Below are 20,746 nucleotides of genomic sequence, written 5' to 3'. Positions count from 1 at the left end.
TTCCAGAGAGTCAGTGAGATCATTGATAAAGATTAGGAATAATATGGGGCCGAGAACACTGCCTTGGGGTACTCCAGCCTTGAAACGGAGAAGAGATGAAAGGGTTCCGTTCAGAACCACATGTTGACTATGAGAGTGGAGGAAGTCAGTAATTCAAGAGTGGAGTTGGCCTTGGATTCCATAGGCAGACAGTTTGGAGAGCAAGGCAGGATGCCAAACTGTATAAAAAGCTCAAGATATTGTTCCGAATCTGGCAGCCATTTGCACACAACAGTCAGAGTCCCTGCAGTTCAGTTATTTCGATAAGTATGTTTATCGTTAGGGTCCCGTCCTTCTGTCTAATGGGTTAATTTCATGTGTGCGCTGCGGGTTTCTTTAATAGTCAGGTTTTTTACATCTTCAAATCAACCCTCGCTTCACTCCTCCTCCCACTCTGCAGGCGAACAAGCGCTTCACCCACCCAACTTGCACTTCACACCATCGACGCCATTGCCCACGTGCGTTCGACCACGGATGTGGGCGGAGGTTTCCTCACCTCAGCACACCGACTCCACCCAGGAAAGGAGGGGGTATCCCCCTGTCCGTTCACAGATGGCCAGCACATCACCCCACGAAACCCTGTCCAATCAGGGCAAAGATTACCTCAGAGGACCGATGACCCCACCTCGCCCGGGGGAGGGATAAGAATCGCCGGGCTTCCCTTAGTGTTCGCTGGAGTTGGGTTGAAATTGTCAGAGAAGAAAGGGGTCGCCATTGCTCTTGGTGTGCGTCATTGGTGGTCGTCGTTGCCATGTCTCAAGCTGGTCCTCTGACTATTCCACAGCCGCCGACTTCCATCTCTCATTTTGTCGAGCAATAACCCGGAGTCCGAGCCAGGAATCTCCACTGGCCCTCTGTGAAGAGCGATCCTGGCCCTCGCCTGGACCCCGCTATACTGTGTCTGGGCTCGCCGACGACCCCGAGTTTCACACCAGCAGTCGTGAGCCAAACCGTACGAGGCGGCCAGGTACCGACCAAACTCTGACATCCAACCTGTCTATCCCCTTGGCTGCGAGGATCGAAATAAAGATAATCCGGGTCCATTTTCTTTTGGTGTGTATGTGTCTGTGGTGGCGCCGTCCTACAAGTCGAAATTGTATAAGTGTTGATTGCTCATTGTACATTGCCTGTATATTCGGAATAAGTCTACACTGTCTCATTATTGTAAATAAATAACTGTTAAATGTTCCAGTTTGTTGCCTGTCGTTTCTATCATTGAACAAGTATGGTTTGGGCTTGAGAATTAGGAAGGCCATTTGTGCCGTAAGTTGTCATTTGGGCCGGCGCGGCTTTGGTAATTTCCGCTCGGTTACGCCGGATCCGAGTCGGTAACAACGACTCGGTTAGGACAAAGCCGGCCGAGGGTGTGGTTTCACGGTAGATAGATTGCGTGGTTATTTCGGTATATTGGAGATCTAGACAATTAACCCTACGCCATGCGGTCGAAATATTGGCGTCCACGGTCCACTAAGGGACCCATGACCTTCGGAGTTATCCAAAGGTTACGACCATCGATTCCGGGTGTTCGGTGGGAGACGGCCCTACTGCTCCGTCTACTGCAGTCGTTCCTCGCCACCGACCCCCGGCCCACAACAATATGTCCAGAGAGACGGCCCTGATCTCATGTCTGATATTGAGGGCCTCCACCATTGTTGGGAGAGTATAAGCAGCATGTCCATGGTAGAGTGACCAGGTCTGAATTCAAATTGATGATCTGAGATGAGGCTGTTGGAGAAAAGGAATGATTTTATGTCAACTGCAATGATGGATTCTGTGACCTTGCTGATGACGACAACTTTTTCACAAGTGCTTCTTTGGTTGAAGAACTGTTTGAGAAAAACCACATTACAGTTGGTACTCGACTTTTTTTAAAAAAGGTTTGTTTTTTTCAAAAGGCTGAAAAAGCCAACAAGTATGCCTGTGTGTTGCCGACGTATTCACTCAGGTGAGTTTGAATGAAAATGTAACGTTACAACAACAGTAAGCGAAGTGCCAACAATAAATAAAACAATACAGCTATCATACCGACTGAAGACAACACTCCATGATTCCAGTGTGTCCACGACTAGTTCCACCCAACAAAGTGTTGTTGTTGACAAATCTTATGAATGAGATGTAGGACATAATCCCATGATTTTATAAACATGTGCAAAACTGTATGGCATTGTTATGCACTCCCACCCCATCCCTCCCCATACTCCACAAACCAAAAGCCTTGTCAACACAGCACCAAAGGGATAGATGTTTGATAATACCCTCATATTGATTTAAGGAAGAAAAAGATACTGCTGGCAGGGAAGATACAATCAAAGACAGACATGAGGACTCATAATTGCCAAGCAATCCAAGGAGAGAGCCACAGAGGAGGGGAAGGAGGAGGAGGAGGAGGAGGAGGAGGAGGAGGAGGAGGAGGAGGAGGAGGAGGAGGAGGAGGAGGAGGAGGAGGATACATCAACGTCATAGAGATTGGTCGCAGGACACCGCTTCCACACGGATCCTGCATTTCCCTCATCTCTCCACAGATCGGTCTTTACTCCCATCAATTACAATAGAATTACTCAAACGCAGTGACACATAATCAGACAGTTCTACTCGATTGCAAGTGACGGCCCGATTACGGTGATGATGAATGTACACAAGAACAGTGTTAAAATGTGCGACAAATGCGACAAAATGCAGGTGTCAAATAGTTACAAAATGAACTGTCCCAGGTGACACCAAGTAAAACATATGATTTCGACCAAAATACAATTCAACGTTTCAAACATTTGACCCGATTTAATGCACGGTTGTCGATTTTTGATGCATTTCCTCAAAATTATATTAAAATGTGACATTTCAACGCTTGCCACCATTTGATTTTGTTCCAAACAGATGGGAAAACTTATAGGGATCACGTTAATCCACAATAAGGCGTCAGCGGAAATCAAACGATGATCAGGAACAAAAGGGGTATATGTTCACCAATAATGGTTTGAATGAACAATTTAAGTTTGGAGCACGAGGATCGATGGACAACATAACGCAACCGATATCCTGGATTTTAAAAAGGTCCGACAAATCCTGGAGGGGGCAGATAAAATTTAAATAATAATAATAAAAAAAACCTACCTTGGCAAGACTTCCCAGCCTGACAGTGTGTCATATGGTTGAGCACGTTTTTCATGGTACGACAGTGTGGAAGGTTGCACGGCCGGGTCTCTCCATTCACCTGCTCCCGCCGCTGGCATTTGTGTGCGTGCAACAACAGCACCAACTGCTGCTGAATCAGCTTCCGCTTCTCAGGATCCGCTGCTGGTGTACTTCCCAGGCCTTGCGCCACTGGCTGCGCCAGACCTCCACTCTGCTGTGGCTTGAAGATTGAGGTAAACAGGGGAAACACCAACATTAGCCAAATGAAACCCAAAATCACTTTCTGATGAAGGAACACGTATTTTATTCTTAAATTGAGGGGAAACAAAGAGGTGCAAAGCAGAACAGAACAAACTCGAGGGGGAGCACTCGGGAGAGTGCTAAACCTCCGCCGCCAATACTGCTGGGTCACTCAAGTGAACCTTATATCTTATTCATTAAATATGATGTCAACAGTGCTGACAGAGTTATAGTTCTTTTCTCCATTTTTTTTTTTTGGGGGGGGGGGGGGGTTGGAAATCACTTAAAACATGTAAAAATGCAAAAAAAAAAAAAATTTTCTCTAACAATTTTTTGGGGGGTTGGAACTCACTTGCAATATGTAGAAATGCAAAAAAAAAATTCTATTTTTTTGGGGGGCGTAACAATTTTTTTTTGGGGGGGTTGGAAATCATTCAGAACATGTAGAAATGCAAAAAAAAAAAATTTGGGGGGTAACAATTTTTTTTGGGGGGGGGATTGAAATCACTTAAAACATGTAGAAATGCAAAAAAAAAAATTCTAAATTTTTTTGGGGGGTTTGAAATCAAAACGTAATGCAAAAAAACAAAATTCTCTATTTTTTGAGGGGGTAACAATTTTTTTTGGGGGGGGGGGTTGGAAATCACTTAAAACGTAATGCAAAAAAAATTCTCTATTTTTTGGGGGGGTAACAATTTTTGGGGGGGGGTTGGAAATCACTTAAAAGATGTAGAAATGCATAAAAAAAATTTCTCCAACAATTTTGGGGGGGGGGCAAAGTCCAAAATCTAATGGCATGATCCTTGGACCATACCTCACCCCCCCCCCCCACCAAGTTTCCGTAATACTGTTCACAAACAAACAAACAGAAAGGGGTGAAAACGGTAACCTCCATCTATCTTCGAAGATGGCGGAGGTTAACTCGAGGGGGAGCACTCGATGGAGTGCAAAACCTCCGCCGCAAATACTGCGAGGTCACTCAAGTGAACCTGATATCCTATTCATTCAATTTGACGTCAACAGTGCTCACAGAGTTATAGTTTGCAACTTTCCCTTTTACATACTCAATTCATTCGTTATAACTAGATTCCTTGAGACAGAAATTGATTTTACGTGGGTATATCCACCTGAAGTTCCAAAATCAGCCGCAATTATAATAAACCTCCGCCATCGAAGATCGGAGGTTACTGTTTTCACCCCTTTTTGTTTGTTTGTTTGTTTGTTTGTTTGTTTGTGATCAGTATTACAGAAAAACTCCTTGACGGATTTCGACGAAACTTGGTGGGGGGGTTAGGTATGGTCCAAGGATCATGCCATTAGATTTTGGACTTGGTCCCCCCCCCACCATGAGAAAAAAATTTTTTTTTTTGCATTTCTACATGTTAAGTGATTTCCAACCCCCCCCCCCCAAAAAAAAAATTTAGAGAAATTTTTTTTTGCATTTCTACATGTTTTAAGTGATTTCCACCCCCCCCACCCCACCCCCCAAAAAAAATGGAGAAAAGTAACTCTCAGCACTGTTGACATCATTTAATGAAGAAGATATAAGGTTCACATGAGTGACAAAGCAGTATTGGCGGTGGAGGGTTTGCACTCTCCCGAGTGCTCCCCTCTAGTTTTATAACTTGGTTTACACAGTTCTTCAGCTAAAATTTAGGGACGGTAGGTCAAAATATAAATATACTTTCAATTTTTAGAAATCATCTATTTTTATGATTTATTTTCTGATGTTCCATGGAAAAGACAAGGGTAGGTGGGGGGAAAATAAATATAAATCCCAGACCAGGAGGATCTAAGAAAACATTGAAGATGGAAGACCATTCAAATGCAGGATGCCCATGTTCATTGTATCATCTGATGTGAAAAACAATAAAGGAGGATTAAAACTTGTTTTTACAATATAGTCTGGCATGTTTTCCTTCTAGAAACCTGTTGGATCATCAAACAAATGGAAACAATGCTGAGAAAATTACTGTCCAAGTCGTAGATGTGTGCATGCACACCAGTGCATAGTGCTGGATTGATTTTAAAAAGGTGTCTACTTAGAGTCAACACACTCAAAACGGTCAATCAGAGCCATAACCAGCTCTTACTTTTCAGCGGGCATCTGATCGAACCGTCTCCCCATCCCCATGAGCACATCAAACGCTGATTTCTGGTCCGTTGAAGGCTGAATATCAGCATCTCGCAGGGAAACTGACGTACTTGGCACCAAAATCTTTCAATACGAAGAGCGGTGTACAACTTTTGACGAAAACAAAATCGGCACGATCGAGAGTAGCCTGCAAATCATCCCTGCTGCTGCACTGAATTGATGTAATCGTTCGGCCTGAATATTCGTCGTCAAAATGTTGCGTGATTAAATCACCAATACAGTTACTCGAATTTATACCGCTGGCATACTTCTTAACAATCATTTTCGCCCCAGAAACCACAGTCAATCTGAACCACGCTGACCACTGCTCAGACGCCATGACCGAAGACGACTGCGCAGTAGTTTGGTTGAAGGGGACTCAGCATTTTTGTGCACGCGTGCGAAATTATATTTTGAAAATAAATGCCGACGTTTACATTTCGGGTTTTGAAACTTTTGCACCTTCGGCAGAAAATTTATAAATATAAAAAGGTAAAAATGTGTTTTATATTTATATTTCATTTCGGCAAACATACCGTCGGCGGATCTGTAAACCAAGTTATAAAATAACTAAGGTCTTATCCAAGATGATCAATGCAAGCAGGGCAAAATACTTATTATACCTCAAAAGCCATGGTCACTCTCAGGACAAGTGTGGAAAAAGCATGTACTGCTGGCATGGTGATTGATAGCGATTTCCACGAGGCATTTCCATGATGGAGGCCTCAATACCAACCCTACATTCCAGTCCATCGACACATTATTCTTCCAGCTTCTGGTACTTCGAACAGATCCCTCTATTGCAAACCAAACTGGAAGGGTAGTCTGGAGGTACGCAACATCACCTCTGAGCTGTCAAACCTGGGTTCAAATCTCGACCCAGCTATAAACTGTCACCCTTGTGTTTCATCGAAGAGTGTGCCATCCCAAGGATGGACGTTAAACTATGCATCCCGTCTGCCGGCATTAATTGGTGGACGTTAAAAGATCCCATGGTGTAATTCGCTAAGAGAGGCGAGATATCGCCAGCACATTGAAACAAATTACAAATTCCTCCCCCAATGTGCAAAGGCACTGCATCGGCGGCACAGCCTTGCCTTGTCAATGATGCAACCAATGGGTCAAATTCAGAATGGAATACCGCTCCAATATGCATCCACTGCAGATCAATAAGAATCTGCTGAAAGAAAGTACAGCAAAAACTCAGTCAATATACAGGAAGTTATCATCAATTTCCCAACATCAGCATGCCAGTACTTTATTGGATGACCAGAAGTGCTTGCAAGGTGTGTACGTGCGTTATGCCATTGGTGCTAACTTTTTCCAACGGCAAAATGGCAACCAATACAAATACAGGAGCACCAATGCTGGAGCTTTCACAATGTATAATGCGAAACGGTGCGAGAGCACGTTGGACCTTGCTTTACTACCAATCTCCACAGAAAACGAACTGCACTTACGGAGAAGCGTCACCTCCACTGCCAATGGAAAGGTTGTCCTTGTTTCTAATTCAGTGATCCACCATCTGGTGAGACTTGTGCAGACGTTTACAAACATTTTGTTTGTTTAACACAGCCGATGGGACACCCGACGGTTAAAATGGGGTGGCAAAAGAACAAACAGCAGCACATTGCTGCTTTCCAACCCTTATACACAAAACTGCACTACAGTGTATGTACACACCCACAACTTCTCCCTCTACATCATCTTCGAAGGTAAATAGACAACAATGCTGCTTCATCCTCTGGATGTTGATGGCTCATTTCACATTGAGATTGACAAAGCAAACCATGCATGTTGAGTGCAGAGGACAGACATTTATTGTGGAAGGGTGGTAAAATAATGAGTGAAATAACAATGAGTGAAAGCTATACTCTCCATTACCATTCCATGGTTCCACCCCAAGACTGTTTCAGACAAAAAGACCATGGGATCTTGAAACATCTCACTCAATTAGGGTAAAGTATTAACATGCTCTTTCGCAATTCTAGCCCACCCAATGTGAATACTGCAGGCATTGTGCTCAGGTTTTAATTGCCACTGAAGAAGGAAGCACAGGTGATGCAAACCTTTTCTTCAAAAATATATAAATAATAATCAATACGAATAAATGCCACAGTGTGTACATCAGTGTGTCTCCTCCATAACTCCAAAACCATGAAACCTAGCATGCATACCAAGGGAACTCAAAGGGAGTGCAGGAGTGAAAATTTGGTGTTTGGGGGTTAATTAAAACACCCCTTTTGAAGATAATTAACAGCCTTATTTCATGACATCATTCATCAGGCACATCCTTGGTCACCTCCCTCACTGGGGTCTTAATTCGCCATTTTGTTCGACCCGCTCAACAAGCCTTGAGTTGGAGCGGGCCACAACGGTTTATTAAGGACTAGCAAATACAACCCATCGCTTCGCTGACGGTGGTGTGAAGTGGAAGGGGGGTGGAGAAAGAGAGAGGCGGAGAGAGGAGGGAGGGGAAGAGAGAGGCGGAGAGAGGAGGGAGGGGAAGAGAGAGGCGGAGAGAGGAGGGAGGGGAAGAGAGAGGCGGAGAGAGGAGGGAGGGGAAGATAGAGGCGGAGAGAGGAGGGAGGGGAAGAGAGAGGCGGAGAGAGGAGGGAGGGGAAGAGAGAGGCGGAGAGAGGAGGGAGGGAAAGAGAGAGGCGGAGAGAGAGAGAGGAGGGAGGGAAGAGAGAGAGAGAGGAGGAGAGAGAGAGAGGATGGGAGGGGAAGAGAGAGAGAGGATGGGAGGGGAGAGAGAGAGAGGATGGGAGGAAGAGAGAGAGGATGGGAGGGAGAGAGAGAGAGGATGGGAGAGAGAGAGAGAGGATGGGAGGGGAAGAGAGAGAGAGAGGATGGGAGGGGAAGAGAGAGAGAGAGGATGGGAGGGGAAGAGAGAGAGAGAGAGGATGGGAGGGGAAGAGAGAGAGAGAGGATGGGAGGGAAGAGAGAGAGAGAGAGGATGGGAGGGGAAGAGAGAGAGAGAGGATGGGAGGGGAGAGAGAGAGAGAGAGAGGATGGGAGGGGAAGAGAGAGAGAGAGAGGATGGGAGGGGAAGAGAGAGAGAGAGAGGATGGGAGGGGAAGAGAGAGAGAGAGGATGGGAGGGGAAGAGAGAGAGAGAGAGGATGGGAGGGGAGAGAGAGAGAGAGAGAGGATGGGAGGGGAGAGAGAGAGAGAGAGAGGATGGGAGGGGAAGAGAGAGAGAGAGAGGATGGGAGGGGAAGAGAGAGAGAGAGAGAGAGAGGATGGGAGGGGAAGAGAGAGAGAGAGAGAGGATGGGAGGGGAAGAGAGAGAGAGAGAGAGGATGGGAGGGGAAGAGAGAGAGAGAGAGAGGATGGGAGGGAAGAGAGAGAGAGAGAGGATGGGAGGGGAAGAGAGAGAGAGAGAGGATGGGAGGGGAAGAGAGAGAGAGGATGGGAGGGGAAGAGAGAGAGAGAGGATGGGAGGGGAAGAGAGAGAGAGGGGATGGGAGGGGAAGAGAGAGAGAGAGGATGCGAGGGGAAGACAGAGAGAGAGGATGGGAGGGGAAGAGAGAGAGAGAGGATGGGAGTGGAAGAGAGAGAGAGAGGATGGGAGCGGAAGAGAGAGAGAGAGGATGGGAGGGGAAGAGAGAGAGAGAGAATGGGAGGGGAAGAGAGAGAGAGAGGATGGGAGGGGAAGAGAGAGAGAGAGGATGGGAGGGGAAGAGAGAGAGAGAGGATGGGAGGGGAAGAGAGAGAGAGAGGATGGGAGGGGAAGAGAGAGAGAGAGGATGGGAGGGGAAGAGAGAGAGAGGATGGGAGGGGAAGAGAGAGAGAGGATGGGAGGGGAAGAGAGAGAGAGAGAGAGGATGGGAGGGGAAGAGAGAGAGAGAGAGAGGATGGGAGGGGAAGAGAGAGAGAGAGAGAGAGGATGGGAGGGGAAGAGAGAGAGAGAGAGGATGGGAGGGGAAGAGAGAGAGAGAGAGAGGATGGGAGGGGAAGAGAGAGAGAGAGAGAGAGAGAGAGAGAGAGAGAGAGAGAGAGAGAGAGGATGGGAGGGGAAGAGAGAGAGAGAGAGAGAGAGAGAGAGAGAGGATGGGAGGGGAAGAGAGAGAGAGAGAGAGAGAGAGAGAGAGAGAGAGAGAGAGAGGGAGAGGGAGAGAGAGAGAGAGAGAGAGAGAGAGAGAGAGAGAGAGAGAGGATGGGAGCGGAAGAGAGAGAGAGAGAGAGAGAGAGAGAGAGAGAGAGAGAGAGAGAGAGAGAGAGAGAGAGAGAGAGAGGATGGGAGGGGACGAGAGAGAGAGAGAGAGAGGATGGGAGGGGAAGAGAGAGAGAGAGGATGGGAGGGGAAGAGAGAGAGAGAGAGGATGGGAGGGGAAGAGAGAGAGAGAGAGGATGGGAGGGGAAGAGAGAGAGAGAGAGGATGGGAGGGGAGAGAGAGAGAGAGAGAGAGGATGGGAGGAAGAGAGAGAGAGAGGATGGGAGGGAAGAGAGAGAGAGAGGATGGGAGGGGAAGAGAGAGAGAGAGAGAGAGAGAGAGAGGATGGGAGGGGAAGAGAGAGAGAGGATGGGAGGGGAAGAGAGAGAGAGAGGATGGGAGGGGAAGAGAGAGAGAGGATGGGAGGGGAAGAGAGAGAGAGAGAGGATGGGAGGGGAAGAGAGAGAGAGAGAGGATGGGAGGGGGAGAGAGAGAGAGAGAGGATGGGAGGGGAAGAGAGAGAGAGAGAGGATGGGAGGGGAAGAGAGAGAGAGGATGGCAGGGGAAGAGAGAGAGAGGATGGGAGGGGAAGAGAGAGAGAGGATGGGAGGGGAAGAGAGAGAGAGGATGGGAGGGGGAGAGAGAGAGAGAGTGGGAGGGGAGGAGAGAGAGAGAGGATGGGAGGGGAAGAGAGATAGACGATGAGAGGGGAAGAGGGATAGACGAGGAGAGAGGAAGAGAGAGACGATGAGAGGGGAAGAGAGAGAGAGGAGGGGAGGGGAAGAGAGAGAGAGGATGGGAGGGGAAGAGAGAGAGAGGATGGGAGGGGAAGAGAGAGAGAGGATGGGAGGGGAAGAGAGAGAGAGAGGATGGGAGGGGAAGAGAGAGAGAGAGGATGGGAGGGGAAGAGAGAGAGAGAGAGAGGATGGGAGGGGAAGAGAGAGAGAGAGGATGGGAGGGGAAGAGAGAGAGAGAGAGAGGATGGGAGGGGAAGAGAGAGAGGATGGGAGGGGAAGAGAGAGAGGATGGGAGGGGAAGAGAGATAGACGATGAGAGGGGAAGAGAGATAGACGATGAGAGGGGAAGAGAGAGAGGATGGGAGGGGAAGAGAGACAGAGGATGGGAGGGGAAGAGAGACAGAGGATGGGAGGGGAAGAGAGAGAGAGGATGGGAGGGGAAGAGAGAGAGAGGATGGGAGGGGAAGAGAGAGAGAGAGGATGGGAGGGGAAGAGAGAGAGAGAGGATGGGAGGGGAAGAGAGAGAGAGGATGGGAGGGGAAGAGAGAGAGAGAGGATGGGAGGGGAAGAGAGAGAGAGAGGATGGGAGGGGAAGAGAGAGAGAGAGAGGATGGGAGGGAAGAGAGAGAGAGAGAGAGGATGGGAGGGGAAGAGAGAGAGAGAGGATGGGAGGGGAAGAGAGAGAGAGAGGATGGGAGGGGAAGAGAGAGAGAGAGAGAGGATGGGAGGGGAAGAGAGAGAGAGAGGATGGGAGAGAGAGAGAGAGAGAGAGAGGATGGGAGGGGAAGAGAGAGAGAGAGAGGATGGGAGGGGAAGAGAGAGAGAGAGAGGATGGGAGGGGAATAGAGAGAGAGGATGGGAGGGGAAGAGAGAGAGGATGGGAGGGGAGAGAGAGAGAGGATGGGAGGGGAAGAGAGAGAGAGGATGAGAGGGGAAGAGAGAGAGAGGATGGGAGGGGAAGAGAGAGAGAGAGGATGGGAGGGGAAGAGAGAGAGAGAGGATGGGAGGGGAAGAGAGAGAGAGAGGATGGGAGGGGAAGAGAGAGAGAGAGAGGATGGGAGGGGAAGAGAGAGAGAGGATGGGAGGGAGAGAGGGAGAGAGGGAGAGAGGGAGAGAGGGAGAGAGGGAGAGAGGGAGAGAGGGAGAGAGGGAGAGAGGGAGAGAGGGAGAGAGAGAGAGAGAGAGATGACTTTTATTGCAAAAATTGATTGCCTCACATGCAGAGGCTCACACAGTTGCACACAATTTTCATAAACAAACAACAAGAAAATTTAGACAGAGGGTATGCAGTAACTAACTAATAAGTGAATTTTAACTGACCCTCAGATACTTTACAGAAGGCATTGTTTATACACCATTGGGTCTCAAACACCTGTACCCGAGTGCAACACCAGAACTCCAGTTTGATTCTTGAAACACAAAGGGCTTTAAACACCTCTAAGCTATCTGTTGTATACAAATCATTACACATTTTTGATTTTCTTGTCAGATATATATATATATATATATATATATATATATATATATATATATATATATATATATATATATATATATATATATATATATATATATATATATATATTTTGCAAGCTTAGCTTGTGAAAGGAAAAAATGAATTCGGATTGCTGTTGGGGAGTTGAAGGGAATACTCGGGCCAAAAATAAAGGTTGGAAAATCAAAATTACTCGAGAGACATGCCAAAAGAATCTTCAGGAAAACAAATAAAGGGGTTAAACGGTCACAGCGTATATACACGCGAGGTAGTGTTTAGGTTTGTCCACAGAAGGGACATTGCTCACTTTTTGTTTGTGAAAACCGGTGAATTAGAGAATTTGTTGGCAATACCCAATGTGCGATTCTCCATTGGAGATCTCCAACCCGTTTTGGTACAGGCTGTCTATAGTACCAATTCCAAATAGGATAAAGGGGAGGGGTTTTTGGTAAGACTGTGACGCATCTACAGGATACGGGGAGGACAAAGAGGGAAAAAGAACTTTTCGGCATTGTATGTTCAGGGTGTTTCGATTATTCCCAAAAAAGGATCGAGATCGGCCAAAACCAATCGGTTCTTGACTAGTTGAGCCACATGGATAAAGGTTTGGGAAAGGTGGGGAAAAGTCAGAGGTGGGTATGGGAGGGTTTTTTCCCAAACCTTTTGTGAGGCACAGTTGGTGCGTAGTACCGATTTTAGCACGCTGTCCAATTTGCGACATGATCTAATGCCAACCTCTGATGCAAGAGCAGTGGCACTTAGCCACCTATCATTGGTGACATTCTTCAAGTGGCACACTTTCGTTATTGCACTGTTTATGAACTGCTGAATGAAAGCATTTTCCCCTTCAAATAAACCGTTTTGAAACAGTGGCTCATTGAAGAACATGGGTTCAGTGTCGGTCGAGGGGTCATGACGGCAGCCGAAAGCTTGCCATGCATTGAGTAGGCTTCGGTGAAAAGCAGGTAACCCAGATAAATCTATCTTGGTTGAGTCCATCAAGAACAACTCTTGTGGCAAAGTTCAATTTTCAGCTTGTCAGAAGATGCAACTGGTGAGTTGTCTCCAGACCAAACAGGGCTCATACAAGAAGCGCCATACTGTTCGCAGCTGGAAAGCCGTGATGCGGCACTCGACATTCACGAGTCCTTGGCCACCTTCAGCCACTGGCAAGTTCAGGATTTCCGGTCACAGCCAATGCTATCCAGACCAGAAGAAACGAGTGATGCATTTCTGTATGTTGTCCACGATGTCTGCAGGTGGCTGCAGGGCAAGAACCTTGTACCATAACGTTGAGGTGACCAGACTGTTGATGACTAATACCCTGCCTTGGTAGGACAGTTGGCAGAGTAAACGCTTCCATTTCAGTAAAATTAGTTCCATGCGTGCCAACAAACCTTCCCAATTATGCCTCACAAAATCACCCAGACCAAGAAACTCTCCCAAGAACTTGCTCCCATCACTTTTCCAACAAATATTGCCAGGGAGACAAGGAGGGAGAGGGAAAGGGGGGGTGGGTGGATAAGGGATAGGCAGAGGGTGGGAGCCACAGTGCTTCTGTTTTAGCCCAATTTATTCTGGCTGATGATGCTTTACGAAAGAGATCCAAGGTACTCGTCATCTTAACAATGTCTTCTGCATGATTTATGCAGACACAGATGTCATCTGCATAGGCGATGCTTTTTAAGGGGTTAGTTCCCATACTGATAGTGACACCAGATAAGGATTTACGAAGGGTGTTTAAGAAGGGTTCAAGAGAAAGAGTATACAATATTCCTGAAAGAGAAAGCCCTGCCTTACCCCTCTCCCAACCCCCAAAAGGGGGTACAAGTTCATCGTTTATTTTTAAAATGGCCATTATGTTTGAATAACATAACTGTATATGTGATAGAAAGAGGGGGCCAAAACCAAAAGATTTAAAAATTTCAAAAAGGTATGTGTGAGAAACACAGTCAAATGCTTTCTCCTGGTCCAAGAAGACCAGGTCACAACTTCCATGATTTATCTCACAAATATCAATTACATCTCGAATAACAGAGATACTATCCTGCATATTACGCCCGGGGACACAGTAGGTTTGGTCCATATGTATATCTTTTAGTAGAGGTGAAATACGTAAGGCCAAAGCTTTTGAGAGGATTTTATAGTCTGTACACAGCAGGGACACTGGCCTCCACTGTGAGATGAGCAAGGGATTCCCTTTTTTAGGAATCAAAGTAAGTACAGCTCTTCTGCAACTTAGTGGGAGTTCATTCGTCTCCAGGCTCTCTCGGAAGACCAAAAGCAATTCAGGTCCAATCAGGTCCAGAATATTTTGAAGAACTCCGCTGGTAGACCATCCAGCCCAGGTGATTTCCCTCCATTCAGGCTCTTAAGGGCAGCAGAAAATTCCTCGAGTGCGAGTGGTGATTCTAAATCCAACTTTTGCTTGGGGGATAGAACACTGATACCATCCACCAATTGAGAAACCAGTTCTAAATCAACATCTTTTGCCTGGTAAAGTTTAGAAAAGAAAAGTTTTGCATCGTTCTTAATTTCTACCAGGTTAGTAGTGACCGAGTTGTCAGGTCGTTTTAAAGCAGTGATTAAGGAATGAGGCGGTTTTGATTCAAAGTAAAAAAAAAAAACGGGTTGGGTTATCTAAGAGATGAAGGTGTTGAAAGCGTAATCTCGTTAATGCTCCTTGGGTATTGTCAGGTATGCAAATCATTGGGGCAAGAACGGACCAACCACAGCAGTCAGACCCTGCACCTATTCTATATAATCTATCCTATAACATCTATCCTGCACCACAGGTATGGTTGGTCATTATACTATTGAGAAGAGACTTTTTCTCATGCGGTCTTAGATTTTGTTGGGGGCAGGGTGAGTTTTTAAGTTGCTTTGAATTTGTAGAATATATTTCTCCAGTTCTGCTTTTATTCTGCGTTCTACTTGTGTATTTAAAGAACAGAAATGTTGACAGAAATTTCGAATTTGGACCTTTATGTTGTCCCACCATAACCACTGGTCTTTAAATTGGGGCTTAGAACCTACTAAATTGGACCATACACTTTGAAAGGCACTATTAAAAGAGGGGTTGTCTAATATGGAGATGTTAAGTTTCCAAAAAGAGTGGCGATTTGGAGACGACCCTATTCGGTAGCACATGGTGATAAGGTGATGGTCCGAGAAACCAGATGGAGAAATTATCGTGGTAGGTGAAAGGTTAATAAGGGGTGAGTTAACGTAAAATCTATCCAGCCGGGCAAGGGCCACCTGATTGTTGGGAACTTTACTCCAAGTAAACTGATGGGTGTTTGGATTTTGTATCCGCCATACGTCTTGAAGACTAAAATCCCTTATTGTGTCAGACAGCAGTCTGGCTGATCCGGGGTGAGGCTCTGCACCATTCCGATCACGTGTGGGCTGAAGGGTGCAATTGAAATCACCTCCCATTACGATACACTTTTGCAAATCTAATTGCCTCATGTAGAGGCGTAACCTTTTGAAAAAGCTTCGGCTGTCTGTGCCCCTTGAAGGAGCATAGACATTTATTAAAGTTAATTCAATGTCATTGTCAACAAAATCCAGGGAAGCAAGGTAACCTGGGATTACTTCCTGAAATGAAAGTTGTAGAGGGAAAAAGTGCGGACTAAGCAGAAAAGCAACTCCTGCTCTGCGAGAGTAGGAATCATTGAAATAGCCGGTCTTTTTCATCATTCTATTCCAAACACTGTGCGATGCGAGAGTAGAGTGGGTTTCTTGTAAAAAAAGGGACATCTAATTTTTGTTGTTTAATGAGGTTGACTACTTGGAGCATCCTCGACTGGCTTGCTCCACCATTTATGTTTAGGCTGCCAAAGATCGCCATAGTGATGAAGAGGTGACAAGCAAAGAAGTGCACGCAGTTCATCATTTCATTTCCATTTTAGCTTTAACAATGTGCTTTTTAAGCCTACTGCACTGTGGTTCAGTGAAACGGTAATCATTCGGTCAACGAATGATATTTTTGGCTGTTTCAATAAAACCATGTAAGTCAGAAAAATATTCCTTTATATCTATACGTCTTTTCCTCAAAGTATGATTTAGGAATTTAAGGATTTGCGATGGTGAGACATTAGGAGTACTGTTTGTAGGGAATTCTTAAATGTTATCTGGTTCTCCTTCTGACATGTCAGAAGCACTATCTGGAAAAAATTTATATTTCTCATTCACAAACTGTGTTTATACTCTGTAGTATACAGGTATCAGGTTGTTCTGTTTTCGACGTGGAGGGGAGGGGTGAGGGGGAGATGGAGTGAGGGGAGGGGGGAGGGTGGTAGTATCAGTGTCTGCCTCAGGTTTTTCAGGATGCAGTTTTTTTCAGAGCTTTGTCACAACACTCAGGAATGACTTCAGGGGTATTCGATGGAGTAATTTCCACCATTGAGGAGTCGTTGGTGGTTAACTCGTGGCACGATTGGGGGGTTCTGGAGACAGTTTTTAGTTCTTTTTCGGTAAGATCATTACATGGTTCAATTTCCTCATCAGAAGTAGGGATCTTGGCTGTAGTTTCCTTAATTTTCTCTGTGAGTAAATCCCCTTCACCTTGATCTACCAACAGGAGGTCCATTTCATCATTTGAGTGACTCATACCGATTTTTCATTGACACTGTGTCACATAAGCCTGGAGTTGTTTCACTCACAGCCAAAACCACTTTTTTCCTTTATGTGGGTTAAGTACGTTCTAATCCGTTTTTCTTTTCCTTAATAAGGGAATAGTGTAAAACCATCCCAAACACTTGAGGTACTGCCCTCTGTGTCCTTCGGGTCTGATGTTTCGTTCTCTGAGACTGTAACAAGGTCATCAGTGCGAACAGGTGGGGCCGTATTAGACGGAGCAATAGTATCCTCGGCTGTTGGGGAAGCAGTGTTCAGGCAGAAACGTTTTAAATGGCCAAAACCATTGCAGTTAAAACATTTCAGTGTTTCCGTCGACGCGTACACCTGGTACTCGTGTCCATCTATGCGAAATTTAAAGACCACATTAAGCACTTTATCGACGTTAGACGAGGGAATCACAATGTATGCCTGTCACCTGAAAGACATCACGTGTCTAACCTGCTCGTTCCGGCATCGCAAGGGTAACATTGTAATCTGAGAGACTACGGTCCCGAATTGAGATAATTATTTTACCAGTGCTTCATTCTGGATGAAAGGTGGGACATCACTGAGTACAATTTTGGTACAAGTTGTGGCAAGAAAGGAGGCTAAGATGCAATAACCATTTTCAGTTGATATTCCAGTGGAGACGATGTCATGTACTAAATGATCGTCCGATACAAAAACAACTACTCGTTTATTCATGCGAGAAGCTGCTCGGATTTTTTCAAACCCAACCATATTACCAATGGCAGTAACAATGTCATCAACACTGACCTCGGAAGGAGGAACGCACACGACGCCATTTTTCCTCGTCAAGGCCTCATAGGCCGCACAGCGGAAACTTGTCGATATTCTTTGATTTAAACAAACGGAGGTAAGGGGAGGGGGCGAGGGAGGGAATGAGGGGAAGGGTCATATTGTTGTAGATTTGGAAAACGATCGCACACAACATTCAGGTTCCTATAGCTCAGTTATATCGGTATGTGTTTTATAGATAGCTTCCTTCCCTTGTCTAGTGGGTGAATCAATGTAAATACGCTGTGATTTATTTTAATAGTTTGGAGTTTTATCGGGATTCTGCAGAGAAGAACAACGACCCTCCCGCCCCGAGATTCTCGTAGCGTAAACAAGAATGACGGTTAGAAGAATGCTGCAAGCTGAGGACGATCATCTCCCGCCCCGAGATTCTTGCAGCGTAAACAAGAATGACGGTTGGAAGGATGCTACACCAATGAACAACAATCCCCCGCCCGGGATTTTCCCCGTGCGCCGGGGAGGGGGATTGGTGAGCCCACCGGAGCGCATAAAAGGCGAACAGTGAGCCAGCCAGAGAGTGAGTGAGCAGATGTGAGCAGAGGGCAGCGAACAGCGAGCCAGCGAGCCAGAGAGGAGAAGCGAAAGTCAAGCGAGAGAGAAGCCAGCCAGTGAGAAGCGAGGAAGGAGCGCTGATCTTGCTGGAGCGCTCACCGTGCTGGAGCGCTCGTGTTGCGGGAGCGCTCGTCTCCGAAGGCCTGGACTGGTCTTGCCGCTGCCTTCTGGAACGTCTTCTTCCTCCTCCTCCTCCTCCTCCTCCTCCTCCTCCTGAAAGACCATCCGCCGCCGGAGCCGGAAGGGTTGCATACCGTCTCCGGAGTGAACGGAGTCGAGGTTTTGGTGGCCGGGACGGGCGCCGAACCGAGTCATCCTGAAGACCGCACGAGGCAGACAGGTACAAAATAGACCCTGGTCTCAGCTCCACTATCCTCAGAGCTGAAGGCCAAAATAAAGGTGTCAGCCACCACTTCTTTTGGGTGTGTGTGTGTCCGTGGGCCCATCCTCTAAGTGGTAAACTGTTAAGTGCTTGTGCCTGTACATACATGCATTGTCTGATATTCGGTTTAATTCTGCCTCTTATGTGCTCCCCTAATCCCCCCCCCCCCATTATTGTTGAATAAATACCCGATTGTTAAATGTTTCAGCTCGTTTTGTGTTTCTTTCATTGGTTCGACATGACGCGTGATTGAGAATTAGTAAAAGCTGTTACGGTCCTAAGGGGACATTTGGACCGACGGTTCTTGGCGATTAAACCGCTCGGAAAGGCCCACGGAACGAGCGTGCTAAGCGGCTCGTTTTCAAACGAGTTCCGTCGAGGGTGAATTTCCCCGGTAGTTAGACCACGTGGGTATTTAGGTAAATTGAAATTGGCAATCGACCCTGCCCCACGTGGTCTATCCATTGGCTACGGACTTATCCGGGGCGACAACCTATACATTCCGGGCGATCGGTCGGGCCGACTTGCAGCTCCATCTCGCGGTCGTGCTCGCGGCCGATATCCGGCCCCGTAACAATATAACCGCTCAGACGCATGTCTCGCCAAAACAAAAAAAAACACACCATAGTACAGGTAAACAGGAACGCACTCGATAACGGAGTAGGCTACCGGCTCAAAGCTGACCTATACCACAAGGTGTGGGCGCTCGTGCGCGCCCTCTCCCTCCCTCCCTCTCCCTCCCTCTCCCTCCCCCTCCCTCTCTCTCCCTCTCTCTCCCTCTCTCTCCCCCTCTCTCCCCCTCTCTCTCCCCCTCTCTCCCCCCCTCTCTCTCACAAAGAAGAAAGAGGAAAGGTAAGGGAACAGAAAATATAAACACAAAACCGTTATTAACCACGTGGGGAAAAGGGTGGGAGGGAGTAACGAACTCAAATAGGGTGTATGAGGGTGGGTGGGGGGGAAGGGAGGGGACGGGAAAAGGAAGGGGAAGGCGGGTCAAGAAGAAGGGGGATGGGAGCGGAAAGCGGAGGGGAAAGAGGAAAAAAAAGACGATGAAAATATTAAGCTACAGGGGAGAGAATAACACTGGACTAACAACACAGAGCAGGAGCCTACGGCGGCCATGACACCGCACCCAGAAACCAAACCACCAGCAGGGAGAGAGAGGGCGAGAGAGAGAGAGAGAGAGAGGGCGAGAGAGAGGGCGAGAGAGAGGGCGAGAGAGAGGGCGAGAGAGAGAGAGAGAGAGGGGGAGAGAGAGGGCGAGAGAGAGGGCGAGAGAGAGGGAGAGGGAGAGAGAGAGAGAGAGAGAGAGAGAGAGAGAGAGGGCGAGAGAGAGAGAGAGAGGGCGAGAGAGAGAGAGAGAGAGGGCGAGAGAGAGGGCGAGAGAGAGGGCGAGAGAGAGGGCGAGAGAGAGGGCGAGAGAGACGGCGAGAGAGAGGGCGAGAGAGAGGGCGAGAGAGAGGGCGAGAGAGAGGGCGAGAGAGAGGGCGAGAGAGAGGGCGAGAGAGACGGCGAGAGAGAGGGCGAGAGAGACGGCGAGAGAGAGGGCGAGAGAGAGGGCGAGAGAGAGGGCGAGAGAGAGGGCGAGAGAGAGGGCGAGAGAGAGGGCGAGAGAGAGGGCGAGAGAGAGGGCGAGAGAGAGGGCGAGAGAGAGGGCGAGAGAGAGGGCGAGAGAGAGGGCGAGAGAGAGGGCGAGAGAGAGGGCGAGAGAGAGAGAGGGCGAGAGAGAGGGCGAGAGAGAGGGCGAGAGAGAGGGCGAGAGAGAGGTCGAGAGAGAGGACGAGAGAGAGGGCGAGAGAGAGGTCGAGAGAGAGGTAGAGAGAGAGAGAGAGAGAGAGAGAGAGAGAGAGAGGGCGAGAGAGAGGTCGAGAGAGAGGTAGAGAGAGAGAGAGAGAGAGAGAGGGGGAGAGAGAGGGCGAGAGAGAGGGCGAGAGAGAGAGCGAGAGAGAGGGCGAGAGAGAGGGCGAGAGAGAGAGAGAGAGAGAGAGAGAGAGAGAGAGAGAGAGAGAGAGAGAGAGAGAGAGAGAGAGAGAGAGAGAGAGAGAGAGAGAGAGAGAGAGAGAGAGAGAGAGAGAGAGAGAGAGAGAGACGGCGAGAGAGAGAGAGAGAGAGAGAGACGGCGAGAGAGAGACGGCGAGAGAGAGAGAGACGGCGAGAGAGAGACGGCGAGAGAGAGAGAGAGAGAGAGAGAGAGAGAGAGAGAGAGAGAGAGAGAGAGAGAGAGAGAGAGAGGGCGAGAGCGAGAGAGAGAGAGAGGGCGAGAGAGAGAGAGAGAGAGGGGCGAGAGAGAGAGAGAGAGAGAGGGGCGAGAGAGAGGGGCGAGAGAGAGAGAGAGAGGGGCGAGAGAGAGAGAGAGAGGGGGCGAGAGAGAGAGAGAGAGGGGCGAGAGAGAGAGAGAGGCGGCAAGAGAGAGAGGGGCGAGAGAGAGAGAGAGA

The 20,746-nt window shown here is 47.7% G+C and overlaps 1 protein-coding gene across 8 annotated transcripts in view; it reads right to left on the bottom strand.

The window, feature by feature from the left end:
• LOC147009852 (CREB-binding protein-like) overlaps positions 1 to 20,746 on the bottom strand; it is a 321,503-nt gene that overhangs the window by 249,756 nt on the left and 51,001 nt on the right. For all 8 annotated transcript variants that reach the window (XM_085861662.1, XM_085861657.1, XM_085861660.1 and 5 more), the window contains one exon: positions 3,151 to 3,391. In XM_085861662.1, the coding sequence (XP_085717788.1) occupies positions 3,151 to 3,391 (241 nt within the window). The remainder of the gene's footprint in view (positions 1 to 3,150; positions 3,392 to 20,746) is intronic.

The sequence above is a fragment of the Eptatretus burgeri genome, chromosome 17 (genome assembly GCF_056783735.1).
Source record: "Eptatretus burgeri isolate ZD-2024b chromosome 17, Ebu_testis_v1, whole genome shotgun sequence".
Lineage (NCBI taxonomy): Eukaryota > Metazoa > Chordata > Myxini > Myxiniformes > Myxinidae > Eptatretus > Eptatretus burgeri.
The sequence above is the reverse complement of the archived record's forward strand: the minus strand, read 5'-3'. Positions and strand labels throughout refer to the sequence as shown.